Below are 16,210 nucleotides of genomic sequence, written 5' to 3' on the forward strand. Positions count from 1 at the left end.
TGGCTCGTCCTTGTCTCAAAGTGTGGGATCAGGATCTCTTTAAAACCAAGCTCTTCCAAAATGACTAACACAAACTTAATCCATCCATTGTTGCTGCCACAATCTGTGCTGGGAATGAATTCAATATGCCTGGTTGTGGCAGAGTGGCTTCATCGAGATCTTCTCTGAGGAAGATCTGAAGAAGGGTCCCAACCTGAAACATCAGCTTTCCTGCTCTGATGCTGCCTGGCCTGCTATGTTCCTCCTGCTCCACGCTATGTTATATCTGGCTCCAGCATCAGCAGTTCTTACTATCTCTGAGCGGACAGGTGGGACTAATTTAGTTTGGGATTATGTTTGGCATGGACTGTTTGGACTGAAGGGTCTGTTTCTATGCTGTATGTCTCTATGACTGAACCCCTGGGGTCTTTGTGATACTTAGGGCAGCAGTGATGGCAAGCAGTTCCAGGATATTGATCCTGTAATGATGAATGAACAGTCAATATAGGTCCAAGTCAGTGTGCCGTGTGACTTTGAGGAGAATTTGAAAAGGTGAAACATTAATGTTTTCCAGTGCTATTTGAGGTGGTATACATTTCACAGTTTGAGAGCAATGAATCGAAGCAATGCCTATTAAAGATTCTATTTTGAACACTTGCACTTACCAGAGCATTTCAGTTTTATTACTTTTCCAGATGCACAGCTAGCCCTGGAGAAAAAAACAAGAAGACTTAATTATCAGTTAGATGCTGTGAGGATTGCAAACACCTGTCACCAAAAGGAATTAACAACTAACTGGACGATGGATGTATTTTATATCTCTCTCTTAAGCTGGTTTAGGTTGATGCTAACAAGAGTGCTTTTGGAAATGAAGGAAAAATTTGCTTTTATACAATGCTTTCTTCAGCCTCAGGATGTTCCAAAGCACTTTACAACAATAAAGCAATTTTTGAAGTATAGTCACTGTTATAGTGTAGGTCAAACGCAGCAAAATTGTACATAGCAAGTTCCCACAGACACTATTGTGATAATGATCAAATCATCTGCCTTTGTAAAGGTTGTGAGATGAATGCTGGCCAGGAGAACTTCCATGATTTTTCTTTTATTCATTCACGGGATATGGGTGTCACTGGCTAGGCCTGCATTTATTGACCATCCCTAATTGCAGAGAGGGTGGTTGAGAGTCAGCCACATTGCTGAGAGTCTGGAGTCACATGTAGGCCAGATCAGGTAAGGATGGCAGTTTCATTCCTTAAAAGACTGTAGTGTACCAGGTGAGCTTTTCCTGACTATTGGCAATGATTTCATGATCATTATCAGACTTTTAATTCCAGATAATTTAACAAAATATATTAAATTCAAATTCCACATTACCTGGGTCTCTGGATTAATAGTCTAGTGACAGTGTCACTAGAACCTTCTGCCAATGGGAACTGCTGTGGTCTACACGCTGCATGGTTTTGAACACCACTATTAAATCTCCCCTCAAAGGAATCTCCTAAGAAACTTGTTCTTTCTACCCTCATAATTGCTGATTACTTATCCCTGGATTTAGTGTAAAGGTAACTTTGCACAGATCTGAGGGAACGATACAAACCTGTAGCCCCAGATCTTCTCTAAATTTCTGTTGTGTCCATCAGTGATTTCAGCAAATCCTTGTGTGTAGTTGGGTCCAATCTCACTCACACTTATTATACTGGAATTCAGGTACCTGCAGAATAATGTACAAATGTTTGGAATGATGTCACACCCTCTGAATTTATTCAGTTCCCATTAATTTACAATGTCCCAGGCTCAGCAGTTTAGTAACAGAGGCCATTGCTTCAAACACGCAACCACCAGTTCAAACACAGCATTTGTCAAAGAACGTGTCTCTCACAGATTGATCTCTTAGCCATCTATTGAAAGGCTCTTTATAAAAAGTTAACCCTCCCATTCCTGGACTTTTCCATCATCGATGGAAGAATGCTAGCGAAGTCAATTTGCAACCAACATTCCCAGGTAAACCATCAACATTTCTACATCTCACTCTTTTGCTGTTCTTCAACTGTGACATCTTGTATGGAGGCAGATCAGCTTCCTATTATACTTTAAATCTTTGGGACTATGGTTGGACCGCAGTTTGAGGATCTCACCCTGTTTAATGTGTGAAGATTCTGCAGATTGGGAGTGTGATGGACAGTAACTGTATGGAATTCTCACTACGCCACTAAATAAACCTCAAAGCTTTGCTTTGCTAAATTGAGAAGCTGAAGTGGTGCAGGCTGTTTTTTTTTTTTACTCACTGTCAGCTTTTCTCATGATTTAAAAGAAGTCTTTGTGATCTTCATGAAATCATGGTGCTATATGATGTGTATCAAGACACATGATGTCCTGTATAACAAAGCTAAAAGGGCTGTACATTATAAACCAATCTACAACAGCATGTTACATTGTTCTGAATCCTTTAACATAATATGGTACTTTGTGAAGCATTATGAAGTGAGGGTCTGTCGGCTCAGAGTGTGATCCTGACTGATACCAACAGTAAAGGTACTAGCCATTTTAGTTCAGAAAGGGCTATCTTCTCATCTGCCCCCATGCCTGTGGAGTGGCACCCTTTAAACTATATATAACCAATTGCTCTCTCACAGAGATCCCTGTGGTTAATCACATTTGCAATTATAAATCATAACCAGGGGAGAGGGAGCATGCGGGGTCCCCTGATACTCAATGCTTTCAGAGAGAGGTGGGCACCACTGTGGGTGGAGTGCCTTATCTCCGCTTACAATTCCAATTTGATTTAGCCCCTTCCTCACTCCCTATCTCTCACTCACGTTTGGTGTTAGTGTATTGTCGTTAGTGGGGTCTGCATTAAATTGAACAATTGGAAACAGGGGGAATTGACTAGAGGTGGTTAATGCGTGATTTGGTGATGGAGAAAGCCGTTTGATTGCGTGTGATAGCATTACTGGATTTAAAAGGGAACAAACAGCATAAAACAAAAAAAAAGAAAAGAATGATCAAAAGTAAGAGGGCTCTTGTGATGCAGTGGTAGTGCCCCTACCTCTGAGCCTGGAGATCGAGGTCTGAGTTCCACCTGCTCCAGAGGTGTGGCATAATATTCCTGGGCAGTTTGATTGAAAGTTCCTTAAATCAAAATGAGATACTGAGCGTCATAAAGTGCCATTAGTCAGCTGGCCAGAAAGTTTAGTTCAGGTGGTAGGTTTTAAATAAGCATCTTAAATGAGGGAAGAACAGTAGAGATTGTAGAGAAGTTTTGTGGAGTACATTAGGACCCAGGCAGCTGAAGGCACAATCATAAACGGAGGAGTGATTAAGACCAAGGATGGTTAAGAGGCCGGAATTCAAGGAGCGCAGATATTTAAGTGGGTTATGAGGTGATAAAACAGATAGACAGGGGAAACATCCTAAAGGAATTTGAAAACAAGGACATTAATTTCAAAATTAAGGCTTTGCTTAACCAGAGGACAATGTACATCAGAGAGAACCGAGATGGAAAGGATGTGGTGCCTTGAAGGAGATGGCCAGCAGAGTTTGAATAACCTCAAGTGCTCAGAGGGCAAATGTGGGAAACCAGGCAGGTGGGCTTTTGAATATTTAGTCTAGGAGTGACCAAGAGGCACGAACGAGGGTTTTTGCAGCAGATGAATGGAGGCAAGTGTGAAGTCAAGGTGCTGTTATGGAGTTGAAAGTAGGTTGTCCTAGTGATTGTGTGGAGCTGTGATTGAAAAGGCTCCTGTAAATAAAGTAGCATGTGCCATGCAGTACTCTGTACTTAAAGTTCCTGCTGGACAATACTGTTGAGAATGTGAATTCATCCTTTACATATAACACTATGGAATGCACTCTGTGCACAGCTTACTACAAGTGATTCATTATTCTGTCTTCAACATTCTGCAGGCCCTGAACATTTCCCTGTAAGTACCTGACAGCTTGTTATCTCATTCCTAGGAGTTTGTGAGGATAACCAGAAGCAAGGAATTGGATAATTTGGGTTCTGACCGGAGTTGATCTTATTTAGTCTCTGCTTGCCCCTTATTGTGTGCACTGTGGATGACGACCAGTGACCCCCAACGTTGGAGATTTTCAAGGGAACTTGGGAATGGTCAATGAGGTTCACCTGATCAAGCTCAGGTTTATCTCGCACAGGGCTGGCAAGGGGATACACCTGAGAAAAGTTTCAGATATTCTGATTGCACAGTAGCGAATTGAGTGAATAATCACAGCGTACTTAATACGTCCCATGTATCTGCACGTCAGTTTACCCAGCGAGGAGTTCCATCTTGCATCACACACGGGAAGCCAGGCCTGCTTCGACTGGTGATGTATCTCTAGTAGAGAGTTCTCAGTATTAATTCTGAAAGAGACTGGGCACAAATCAATGATAGTCAAAGCAGAATTCATTCTGTGATGCAGTTGAGTTAGATTCTTTTTGATTCAAATTATTTTATTTTCTCACTATCTTCAGGAGGAACACTGAGAGTAGCTTGTCCGAACCTGGCGAGCACTAGGAGTAGACTGACAGCAGGAGTACAGAAGGAGGCCATTTGGTCAATCATGTCATCTACTAGCTCTCTGAATCAACATTATGACTTAATACCACATCTCCTGCCTTTTCCCTGATTCTGGGAGCAGAGTAATTCCAGAAACAAACTAAATCCAGGAGCAGCCTAACATCAGGAGGAGTGTGAACCCAGAAACAGGAGCAAGACCATAAGGCATGGGAGCAGAAGTAGGCCATTCAGCCCATTGAGGTCACGTTTCCATTCAATGAAGACATAGCAGATCTGATCATCCTGAACTCCACTTTCCTGCTTTATCACGCTAATCCCGATTCCCCTTACTGATTAAAAATCCATCCATCTCAGCTTTGAATGTACCTAATGACCCCATCTCTATAGCCCCCTGCAGTAAAGAATTTCACAGATTCACCACCCTCTGACAGCAGAAATTCCTCCTCATCTCTGTCTTAAATTGGTGACTCTGAGATTATTCCCTTTGGTCCTATACTGTTCTATTCTGCATTTACTCCATCAAGCCCCATTAGAATCTTGTATGTTTCAATAAGGTCTCCTCTCATTCTTCTGAACTCCAATAAATGCAGACCTAACCTACTCAACTCCTCTTCATAAGAAAATCTTTCCATACTAAGGTCAACTGAGTGAAATTTTTCTGGACTGTGTCCAATGCCAGGATATCTTTCCTTACATAAGGGCATTAAAACTGATGGAAGTATTCCAGTTGTGATCTGACGAGTGTCTTGTATAGATTTAGCAAAACTTCACCATTTTTATTGTCCAGTCTGTGTGAAATAAAGGCAATATTTCATTGCCTCCACTAATAACTTTGAACTTGAATGCAAGCTTTTTGTGATTCAAGCAGTAGGACCTCAAATCATTCTGTGCAGGAGCTTTCTGGATTCTTACACCTGGAACCAACTAACTGTAGGAGCAGACTCAAAGCATGAGTGGAGTAACATCAGGAGCAAACTTACTCAAGGAATAGATCAGCTCCAGAAGCAAAATAAATCCAGAACAACTGGAGCAGACTAACTCTATGAGTACAGTAACTCCAGGAATAGAGTCTTCAAAAACAGATAAACTCCAGGAGCACACCCAGAGCAACCTAGCTCCAGCAGCACAGCAACTCCTGTACTGTTTACAGATCAGCCATTTTGAACCAATCAAGTACAAAAAGAAAATCATTGGCTGAAGTATCAATAGTTAAGAGGGATGAACAGAGCCGCACTCTGGTACAGTTAACCTTCACTTAATGTTTACAAATACGTAAAGCCAAGTCTTTTCCAACAGAACTACAGAAGATACCAACCTGGGCTTGACGTTGCACTGCTGTCATATGTGTCTGTTCTGTTGCAGAGAGTTGTGGGTGCATTACCTCCAGTAGGTATGGAGTTTTTATTCTCAATCGGTCTCTCCAAATGCTTCACTAACATAGAACAAAAAAAAAGCATTAAAAGGAAAGAGATTTTAGTTGTCAGATTAGTTCAGTGGCCTTGGGTATCTAACACTTACTCCTTATGTGCAGTGCCATAATCGGAAAATGAATTACATTGGGTAACACATTGGTTTGTCAGAAGTCATGAGGGTTTTATTAATCTGCCCCATATCTCCAGCATTGACCTTTGACAATAGACCCATGTGTTTCAAAGACACTGACTGAGTGATAAAGGAACTTTATTTTCCCAACTTAAATTATGAAAGACTTTAAAGTAAACTATTACCTATTTCTTTATTTTTCTACTATTCTATGAAGTAATGCTTAAATTTTTAACTCTGCTTCTCTTACTACTTTGTACCTTATTTTTTTTTGTACTTAGGCACTTTGGCACCTAAGATGGTGCCATGTGTGGTGAAATTGTCCACTTTTCCCTGTAGTCCTGTACTCGAGTACACGTAACAATAAAATCTAAAATCTAAATCTAAACTACTGCTTCTTTCAATGATTGCATTTGAGGCGGGCGAATGAGTTCTCCTGGTCTCAAACCAGTTACCATTCTTCTCCCTAATCAAGGACAGAATGAGGTCAATATTGCCTTCTGCATGAGATGAAAGTACAGGCGATGACAGTTGCCAGTCATGCTTTTTGCATGTGATTTTTAAAAATTTGCTGACGGTTTCTGTGTGTATTTCAGGTAAGACCATCATTTGTTGAAAGTGGTGGTGGGCTGCTTTCTTTGAACTGCTGTAGTCCATAGGGCTCAATGAAACACCTGCAGTGCTGTTAGGAAGGAAGTTCTGGGATTCTGACCCAACGACAGCGAAGGAACAGTGATGTAGTTCCTGTTTCGGAGGGGATAATGCAGCTGGCAATATTCCCATGAGTCTGCTGCCCTCATCCTTCTAGCTGGCAGAATTAGCAGGTTTGGAAGGTGCAAGGTTTGGCGAGTTTATTCCAGTGTTTCATTTTTTTCCTGTGATGACCACATGTCATGAATGAACTAAATAAAAATTAAGTCATCTTAAATTAGAATTTTGTTTTCAGTCTCTTGCAATTTTATGACCCCAGATTTGACTTGGATATTCGGTGATGTTGACTAAGCTAAGGAGTGGCTACTATTAGCAAATACATGCTTTAATCTCCTGTATAGAATCCTGCCCTCCCACACATCTCAGTCCAGTATTGTTTTATACTATCTCGGGCAGTGGTTAAGTTTTTATCGCGTCAGCAAAGTTTAAGCCCTCAGGAGGTGTCAGATTTAAGCTTTATTAAACAAACCAACTCCCAAACCTATCAACATTTACTAACATTATTTACACAAGTAGAAAATATTAACCATTTTATTGAAGAAAGGTCGCACTTCCTAGAAACATTATGTTCTATATAAAATTATTTTGATGGATTGAGTGCAACTAAAACCAGACTTGTAATTAAAGACGAGACAAAAATAATTTTTCGGCTGGTTTTCATTGGTGGAAACAAAATGATGACTGCATCAGCTCATCAGCCATTGTTCCTTGACCATCCAAAACTCACAGATTCCTGGAAAAACAAAGACACTGTAGTTTCACTCAAAACCTCACAATCTTTTAGACCCCCTTGAAGAATCTATGTGAAGAAGATGTAATAATCTCAAACTCAGAACCAGTGCAATTCATCAGAGAAGTTATTAAACACTTTTTCACACAGAAGGTAGTTGAAGTGAGGAACTGTCTCCTACAGAAAGCAGCCTACTCAAACTCATTAATAGCTGTAAAACTCAAGACGAATAGGTCTTGCTTCTCTGAAAGCATGGAATGCAGGTGAGCAAATGACAGATAGATGGTTAGTATTATATTCACTGCAGTTTAGAAGAACGAGGGGGGAAATTGCGTAGAAATGTTTAAAATCCTAACAGGACTAGACAGGTTAGTTGTAGAAAGATGTTCCTGAGCTCGGAGTGACCACACCATGGGTCACAGTTTCAGGATATGGGATAAACCTTTTAGAACTGAGATGAGGAGAAATCTCTTCACCCAGAGAGTGATGAGCCAGTGGGATTCAATACCACAGAAAGTGATTGAGGCCAAAACATTGTGTGTTTTCAAGAAGGAGGTATAGCTCTTGTGGCTAAAGGGATCAACCGATAAGGGGGGAGGGCAGGTCTAGAGTGCTGAGCTTGATGATCAGCCATGATCATATTGAATGGCCTATTCCTGCTCCTATCTCCTATGTTTCTATAGAACAGACCAGATGGGAAAAATGGCTTCTTTCTACATTCCTGTTTGCAATTGATTTGTATCCAGTTAACTGGCGTATATGCAAGAAATGAAAAGGAAACTGTATATGCTTGTGTCATGCATCTTTATTAGGTGCAAAAAGTGCTTAGGGCTCTGCCACACTCTCAGAGCTAGGTGCTAGTGCCATCTCACCGTTGGGCTCGGGGATAACCACAATGGCCATTCTGTATTGCAAATGCAGTACCTGACAGAGATTTTTAAGATAGTGGAAGAATTTGATAGGTTAGACATGAAGAAAATGTTTGAATTTGTCAATAAATCCCATAATAAAAATCATAAATATAAGATTGGCACTAGTAGTTCTAATCAGGAATTCAAGAACAATTTTTTAAATCCAGAGAGTGGCTAGAATGTGAAACGCACTATACGTAAAACAGTTGAGGTAAATACTATTTGTACGGACATACAGATCAAGACTTCTGATCTTCTGACCTACCACCTGTCTTTGTGCAATTATATTCAAGCTTAGTATGATCTTTGACTTCTTTTAGCTACCTGAAGATAGTCGGATTGCTCTTTGGAATTTTTCTTTCTCATTGGAATGTATCTAATTTTTTGAACCTATTGACTCGCTCCCTAACCTACTTTGCCAGTTCACTCTGCTTTCATGTTCTCAAATTACATTCATTTAACTTTGAAATAAAAGTCTTGGACCCACACCCCTCTCCCTCAAACTGAATGTAAAATTTGATTGTATTATGGTTACAGCTACTTATAATCTCTTCACTATAAGACTATTCATAATATTTTGCAACTTGATGAGACTTAAGTCCAGTATAGCCTGCTCTCTGGTTGCCTCTAGAATGTACAGTCTGAAAGCATTCTATGATCTCCTCAAAACTACCTTTGTCCATTTGATTGCTCCAGTGGGTTAAAACCCCCCATGATTCTTGCTGTATCTTTCCATGCGCTTACACATCAATCCCACAACAGAATCGATCATTTCTAATGGGTGGCACAGTGGTTAGCACTGCTGCCTCACAGTGCCAGGTAACCAGGTTTGATTCTACTCTCAGGTGACTGAATGTGTGGAGTTTGCTCTGGTCGCTTCCCATGGTCCAAAGCTGTGCAGGTAAGGTAGATTGGCCATTGGCTATATTGCCCACAGTGTCCAGGGGTGAGCAGGTTAGGTAGATTAGTCATAGCAAATGCAGCATTACAGGGAATAAGACTGGGGGGTATGGGTCTGGGTCTGGGTTGGATGACCTTCAGAGGGCCTGTGTGGACTCGATGGGTTGAATAACCTGCTTCTGCAGTGTAGGGATTTCAATGTCTTCATCTCTCCCCAAACTACTTCTACATTCTGGTTTCCTGAACATATGGCATCCCTCTCTATTGTGCTAATACCATTATTATCGAACAGATCCCAGAGTCTACAGGGGAGAGGCTGGAAACACACAGCAGGTCAAACAGCATCCGAGGAGCAGATAAGTCAATGTTTTGGGCCGAAACCCTTCGTCAAGGCCTGAAACATTGATTCACCTGTTCCTCAGAAGCTGTCTGAACTGTTGTGCTTTTCCAGCCTCACACCTATAGACTCTGGCTTCCAGAGTCTGCAGTCCTTATTGTCTCCATATTCAGCTCCCAATCTATCATAAACAAAATTATGCTGGATAACTAGACAGCTAGATAAACACATAAGAGAATGAAATGCTGACAGGATAAAATGGAGCAAGGTGGAGTCATGGTTGTGTGGTATGGGTAAGTTGGCTGAATGGCCTTTTTCTGTACTGTGTATTGAATGTAACTCAGGAAAAGATACAAACAGCCAGAAGCTAATGACAATCCTCAATGCACCAGAGGTTGTCAGTAAGTGTTAGAGCAGAGAAGATATTTGAATGGAGCTCTGCAAGCCTGTGCTTAGGTGTGGAACCATTGAGTAAAACATTTAGCTGAGCTCAAGTGGGTGTGATTGAAAATATTTGCATTCTTGCCTCACCTTTAGTTGCAAAATAAAAACCAACCCAAATAGATTCCAAGATCCTGTGAAACTGGTTTAAGAGTTAGATTCAAAGGCGAGTTCAATAATTTTCAGATCTTGATCACTGCTCTCATTTTATTCAGACTTCAGATTTTCTGGTTCTACTGTTGAAATTTATCCTTCCTCTTGACTCAACTTTTGTTTCTTAACTTGTTCCATCATTTTAATTACCATTTAATCATAGACCTGACCTTTCCTTACGTTCTGTCCTCCCATCCTGCCTGTATTTTCCTTTCTCTATATTTGTTTAAATCCTTTTTTTTGATAATTCATTCATGGGATGTGGGTGTATCACTGGACAGGCCAGCATTTGTTGCCCATCCCTAATTGCGCTGGAGAAGTGGGTGGGGAGCCTTTTGAACTGCTATAGTTCCTGGGGTGTTCCACCTTCACTCGTTGCCTCTCCAAAGTCTTCCAGGAATATGCTGCACTTCTCTAGCTTCCGCCCAAAATATATTTAAAAAGCCATCCGTTATGGACAAGCCCTACACATACACAGGATCTGTTTGGATGAGGAGAAATGCACCGGATAACTGAAGGTGCTGAAGGGCGGCGTCATAAGAACGGGATATGATGTTCAACTCATCAATCGTCAGTTCCGATGTGCGCAGCAAAAAACTGTAATCATCTCCTCAGAAAACAGACATGGGATATGACCGATAGGGTACCCTTCGTTGTCCAGTACTTCCAGGGAGCGGAGAAACTACGCCATGTTCTTCACAGCCTTCAACAAATTATCGATGACGATGAGCACCTCGCCAAGATCTTCCCCAGGCCTCCACTTTTCGCCTTCAAACAACCCCGAAACCTTAAACAGACCATTGTTCGCAGCAAACTACCCAGCCTTCAGGGCAACATTAACCACAACACAATACAACACTGTCATGGCAACCTCTGCAAGACATGTCAGATCAATGACATGGATACTACCATCACATGTGGGAACACCACCCACCACATGCATGGCAGATACTCATGTGACTCAGCCAATGTTGTCTATCTCATACGCTGCAGGCAAGGATGCCCCAAGGCATGGGATATTGGCGAAACCATGGAGACGCTACGACAACGGATGAATGGACACCGCGCAACAATTGCCAGACCAGGGGTGTTCCCTTCCAGTGGAGGAACACTTCAGTGGTTAAGGACATTCGGTTTCAGATCTTTGGGTAAACATCCTCCATGGCGGACTTCAGGCTACACAACAACGCAGAGTCACCGAGCAGAGGCTGATAGCCATGTTCGGTACCCATGAGGATGGTCTCACACACATAAATCTATGGGGTGAATTTGCATTTGGGCAGATTTGTAAAATGCAGATACATTCAATTTTGTTCAGAAAGCACACAATTTGTAGACAGTCAATGTAGCATTTTATAAATTCCTAGTTTGGAAATAAAATGAGTTTGACTCCAAGTTAATACACAGCCAGATTATAAACAAGGCCTCATAAAATGCAATGTCTGACCTGAGAGGTCACCTCTGGTATACTGATAAAACCTTCAGTTATCTCAGGGCAGGAACTTGAAAGAAATTCTAGAATTTGCATATTAATCCTTTCTAACTTATTAAAGGTTTAACAGCCATCTTAGATTTATTCAATACATTTACATCAGTTCTATGACCCTTTGACTCTTGCTTACAAATTCTGTGTCTGATGCCACCTCTCTCACTGACACAAGAAGAAGGAGTGAGATTCCAAAAGCTTGTGTCTTCAAATAAACCTGTTGGACTATAACCCAGTGTCGTGCGATTTTTGACCTTGCCCACCCTAGTCCAACACCAGCACCTCCACATTATTTCAGGAATATAATTGACATGAAATGTTAGCTCTGTTTCTCTCCCCACGGATGCTGCCTGTGGACCTGCTGAGCATTTACAACATTTTATGTCCTCATTTCAGATTTCTGTCAGCCTCAGTATTTTGTTTCCATGCTCTTGTAAGGATTCCTGGTTTTGGTCACCAGGATCTATGGAGGTAACTCAGTTACAGCATAACGATAATGTCACTGTATTAGCTATCCTGAGAACGAGGTTAATTCTCCAGGGCCATGAGTTCAGGACCCATCACAGCAGCTGATGACGTTGAAATTCAATGAACTAAAATCTTGAATTGAGGGTTCTTGTGGCAAAATGGTAGTGTCCGAACCTCTGAGCTAGGAGGTCGAAGTTCAAGACCCGCGTGGTCCAGAGGTTTGTAGCAACATCTCTGAACAGGTTGATTAGGAAAACCTTGAATTGTAAGCTAGCCTCACTAAAAGTGACTGGAGAAATTCATCAATATCCTCCATGGATGACAAGATGCTAGCAATAGTCCTCACCCTTGATAGTAATTTGACAGAATCCTTTGAGGTCAAGCAGAGCCCCACTCTTTCTTCCATCTTCCTGCCACCAGCCTTCATCTTGTCAAGATCAAGCTTCCCAGTGAGCTGGGATTGTCGACAGGATGAATGCAAAAACATTTCAAACTCAACTCGTTGAAACCCGAGAAAAATCAACACCGACCTAACTTGTACAACTTCAGCACATGGGTAATGATGGTCATCTCTGTTCTCTTGGGAAACAATCTCCATGCCTCACCTTTATGGAGGGGTACTGAAGAATTGGTCTCTGCCTCAATCTCAACCGCTTCATCCCTCCATTAAGATCCTTGGAGGAATCCTCCCAAATGTTTGAACATTTCCCCTAAGTGGGAAGCTACCTCTTATCTAAGACTGACATTGATGCAAAGATTCAACATGGCATCCGATCTGGGAGCATTGCCTTTGGACACCTAAGGATGAGAATCTTTGATGACTGTGACATCCGTGTATGTGCATAAAGCAGTTGTCCTTCCAAGTCTTCTGTATGGCTCCAAAACTGGACTACATGTAGACGCCACTCACAAGGCCCTCAAGAAATACCAATGTTGTTTGAGACGGACTCTCTGCATCAGCTGGGATGACAGGTGTACTAACATCAGCATCTTTGAAGCAGCCAATAGCAGCAACATTTGTGCTATGATAATCTGAAACGGACCTTGCTAGGCCAGCCACACGCTTATGATGCCTGAGTTCCGACTACTGAAGCAAATCTGCTTCGCCCAGCTTAATGGAGACACTCAGACGTGATGAAGACAAAGGAAGTGTTTCAAAGATTCCCTGAAGGTTTCCCTCAAGAAATGTAACACAGATGTTAACGCATGGGAAACCCTTGTTCAGAAGAAACCAACTTGGAGGAAACTCCTGTATGAAGGGACACAATTCTTTGAGAACACCCATCGGCAAGAGGAGTATGGAAAAGGAACCAGACAAAGAAATGTCAATAATCTCAGGGCCAAGGACCAATTCCACCCAGAAACACCTGTCAAATGTGTGTTTAGAGATGTAGCTCTAGGATCAGTCTCATCAGCCACACAAGGACCCACAGAACCCATCACCAGTGACACGGAATTTCCTAGGCGGACAATCCTACTCATTAGCAAGGGATTGCCGACACGCATCCCTATTTCGGAGTCAGGAGGTCTGGGTTCAGGTCCCATCTGCTCCAGAGGTTTGTAATAACATCTTTGAACAGGTTGATTTGGAAAATATTAATCTTTGAATTCAAAACTAATCGCGGTAATAGTGACCACTGATTGTCACAGAAACATGGGGCGGCACGGTGGCTCAGTGGTTAGTACTGCTGCCTCACAGCGCTAGGGACCCAGGTTCAATTACAGCCTCGGGCGACTGTCTGTGTGGAGTTTGCACATTCTCCCTGTTTCTACATGGGTTTCCTCTGGGGGCTCCAGTTTCCTCCCATAGTCCAAAGATGTGCAAGCCAGGTGGATTGGCTGTGCTAAATTGCCTGTAGTGTTCGGGGATGTGTAGATTAGGTGGGTTATGAGAGATGGGTCTGGGTGGGATGTTCTGAGGGGCAGCATGGACTTGTTGGGTCAAGGGGCCTGTTCCTACAATGTAGGGATTCTAAATACATCGGACTCACTTATGTTATTTAGTTCGGAAATCTGCCTTCCTTCACTTGGTTTGGGCTACATGTGACTCCAGATCCACAGCAATTAACTGCCCTCTGGAATGGTCCAGCAAGCCACTCAGCTTGAGGGCCATGAGCACTGCCATCAATGGATGGGATTGAAATAGAGGCATAATTGTTTTCTGCACTGGGTAAGGGAGGAGAGATAACCTCAACTAATAATCCTGATCATATTTTTAGCAATACTCTGTTCACACATGAGATATGCATTCTTGAAAAGGCACTGATGGATTCTGGACGTTCATGGAGCAGGATCCCACCTTCGACCACTTCTGGTTGAAGATTTTGAGCAAGAGATGCGGGGGGATATGAGGAAGGACTTTTGAATGTTGTAAGTGGCAATGATGTGGAACCCACTGCCTACAAGGATAGTGAAAATGATAATGATCAATGGTTTCAAAAGGAAAGTGGATGTGCACTTCAACAAGATAAACGTAGAAGACTGTGAGGAGAAGCGAAGAGATGGGATTGACATTCTGCAGGAAGTTAACATGGATCCGATGGCTGACTGATCTTCTTCTGTAGCATCATGACGCTGTGATTCCAAAAGATGAAGAACTGAAACTTTTTGTGACATTTCACGTTTGTCTTTTGAATTGCATCATAAAGCTGAACTCAGTAAAACATCTTCTAATCTCATGATGTTCAACGACTGCAGTAAGATGACACTATTAGGAACTATGCACTGCAATAATTCATAAAGCAAGGCTTCATCATTTAGAGCTGCATTTTCTGCTGTTCTGTTAGTTATTACCCCAGTATAAGTGATCCATAGGGGTGCAGGAAGGAGGAATGGCAACTCTCTGGCAACGTTGGGGTGTGACTACTTAGTCAATTTGATAATGTAAAACTTGAGATAATCCCTTCAAAATACCCCATCTTATGCAGTGTTCCTCCGACAAACATTTAATCATCTTACCTGCAAAGTATATTCCAACTACAATGGCAGAGAAAATGGTGACTGCACAGAGAAGAACAAGGATCCTCTTAGTTGCACGCGGTGGTCGCCTGCGGGGTCCTAAAGGAACAAGATGACAAATGGGACTGAATGCAATCATCCCCAAATTTAGCAGGAAATCTATCACTAACCTCTCCTGGATGGACAACACTTTTAGAGAGAGCTCTCACTGCTGGAAACGTTGCAAGATACTTCACAACAATAAAATCATGACGCTGTGATTCCAAAAGATGAAGAACTGAAACTTTTTGTGACATTTCACATTTGTCTTTTGAATTGCATCATAAAGCTGAACTCAGTAAAACATCTTGTAATCTCATGATGTTCAACGACTGCAGTAAGATGACACATTAGGAACTATGCACTGCAATAATTCATAAAGCAAGGCTTCATCATTTAGAGCTGCATTTAGGAGATATTAAAATTGGCACGGAAAGTTTGATTAAAGACATGAATTTTAAGGAGCATCTCAGAGGACAGAGTGAGGGAGAGGTGAAGGGAAGGAATTTCAGTGCCTCATGCATGGGAAGTTTAAGGGATAGCATCATTAACTGAATGATTAAAAAGACAATGTGGTGAGAGCAGCATGATTAGGAGCATTAGATCACCTTGAATTGGCTCCCAGATCTCTCTATCAATTGATGTGCTTCCTTGCTTTATGTTCTGGGTCTTTTGTAGACTCGTTGATACAGATCAATCACAGTGATTAGAAAGATCTCCATCATCATTGTATCATGGGATGGTAGAAGTGAAATAAATGGACATTAATCTTTGATCTTCCAACAATACCTCCATTGCTTATCTACACATGAGCAAGGTTTGATGAATGAAAAGAAATTTTATGTTTAAAGGCATCATAGAACATAGAGTTGTTGAGACTTGAGAAGAGAGTTAACAGATGTATAAAGTATTTTTCACGGTTCCTGGGTCATTTAATGTCATAACAAATTGCATTGATTTTGAGATAGTAGGAACTGCAGATGCTGGAGAATCCGAGACAACAAGGTGCAGGGCTGGATGAACACAGCAGGCCAAGCA

At 41.8% G+C, this 16,210-nt stretch overlaps 1 protein-coding gene across 1 annotated transcript in view; it reads right to left on the bottom strand.

The window, feature by feature from the left end:
- Window positions 1–16,210, bottom strand: part of LOC109911808 (transmembrane protease serine 5-like) — a 37,353-nt gene that overhangs the window by 15,259 nt on the left and 5,884 nt on the right. Inside the window, exons 3-7 of the mRNA XM_048615506.1 lie at window positions 15,134–15,232; window positions 5,812–5,928; window positions 4,214–4,349; window positions 1,577–1,690; window positions 645–688 (exon numbers count right to left, since the gene is read on the bottom strand). Of these exons, the coding sequence (XP_048471463.1) occupies window positions 645–688; window positions 1,577–1,690; window positions 4,214–4,349; window positions 5,812–5,928; window positions 15,134–15,232 (510 nt within the window). The remainder of the gene's footprint in view (window positions 1–644; window positions 689–1,576; window positions 1,691–4,213; window positions 4,350–5,811; window positions 5,929–15,133; window positions 15,233–16,210) is intronic.

Source organism: Rhincodon typus, chromosome 32, assembly GCF_021869965.1.
Source record: "Rhincodon typus isolate 14 chromosome 32, sRhiTyp1.1, whole genome shotgun sequence".
Lineage (NCBI taxonomy): Eukaryota > Metazoa > Chordata > Chondrichthyes > Orectolobiformes > Rhincodontidae > Rhincodon > Rhincodon typus.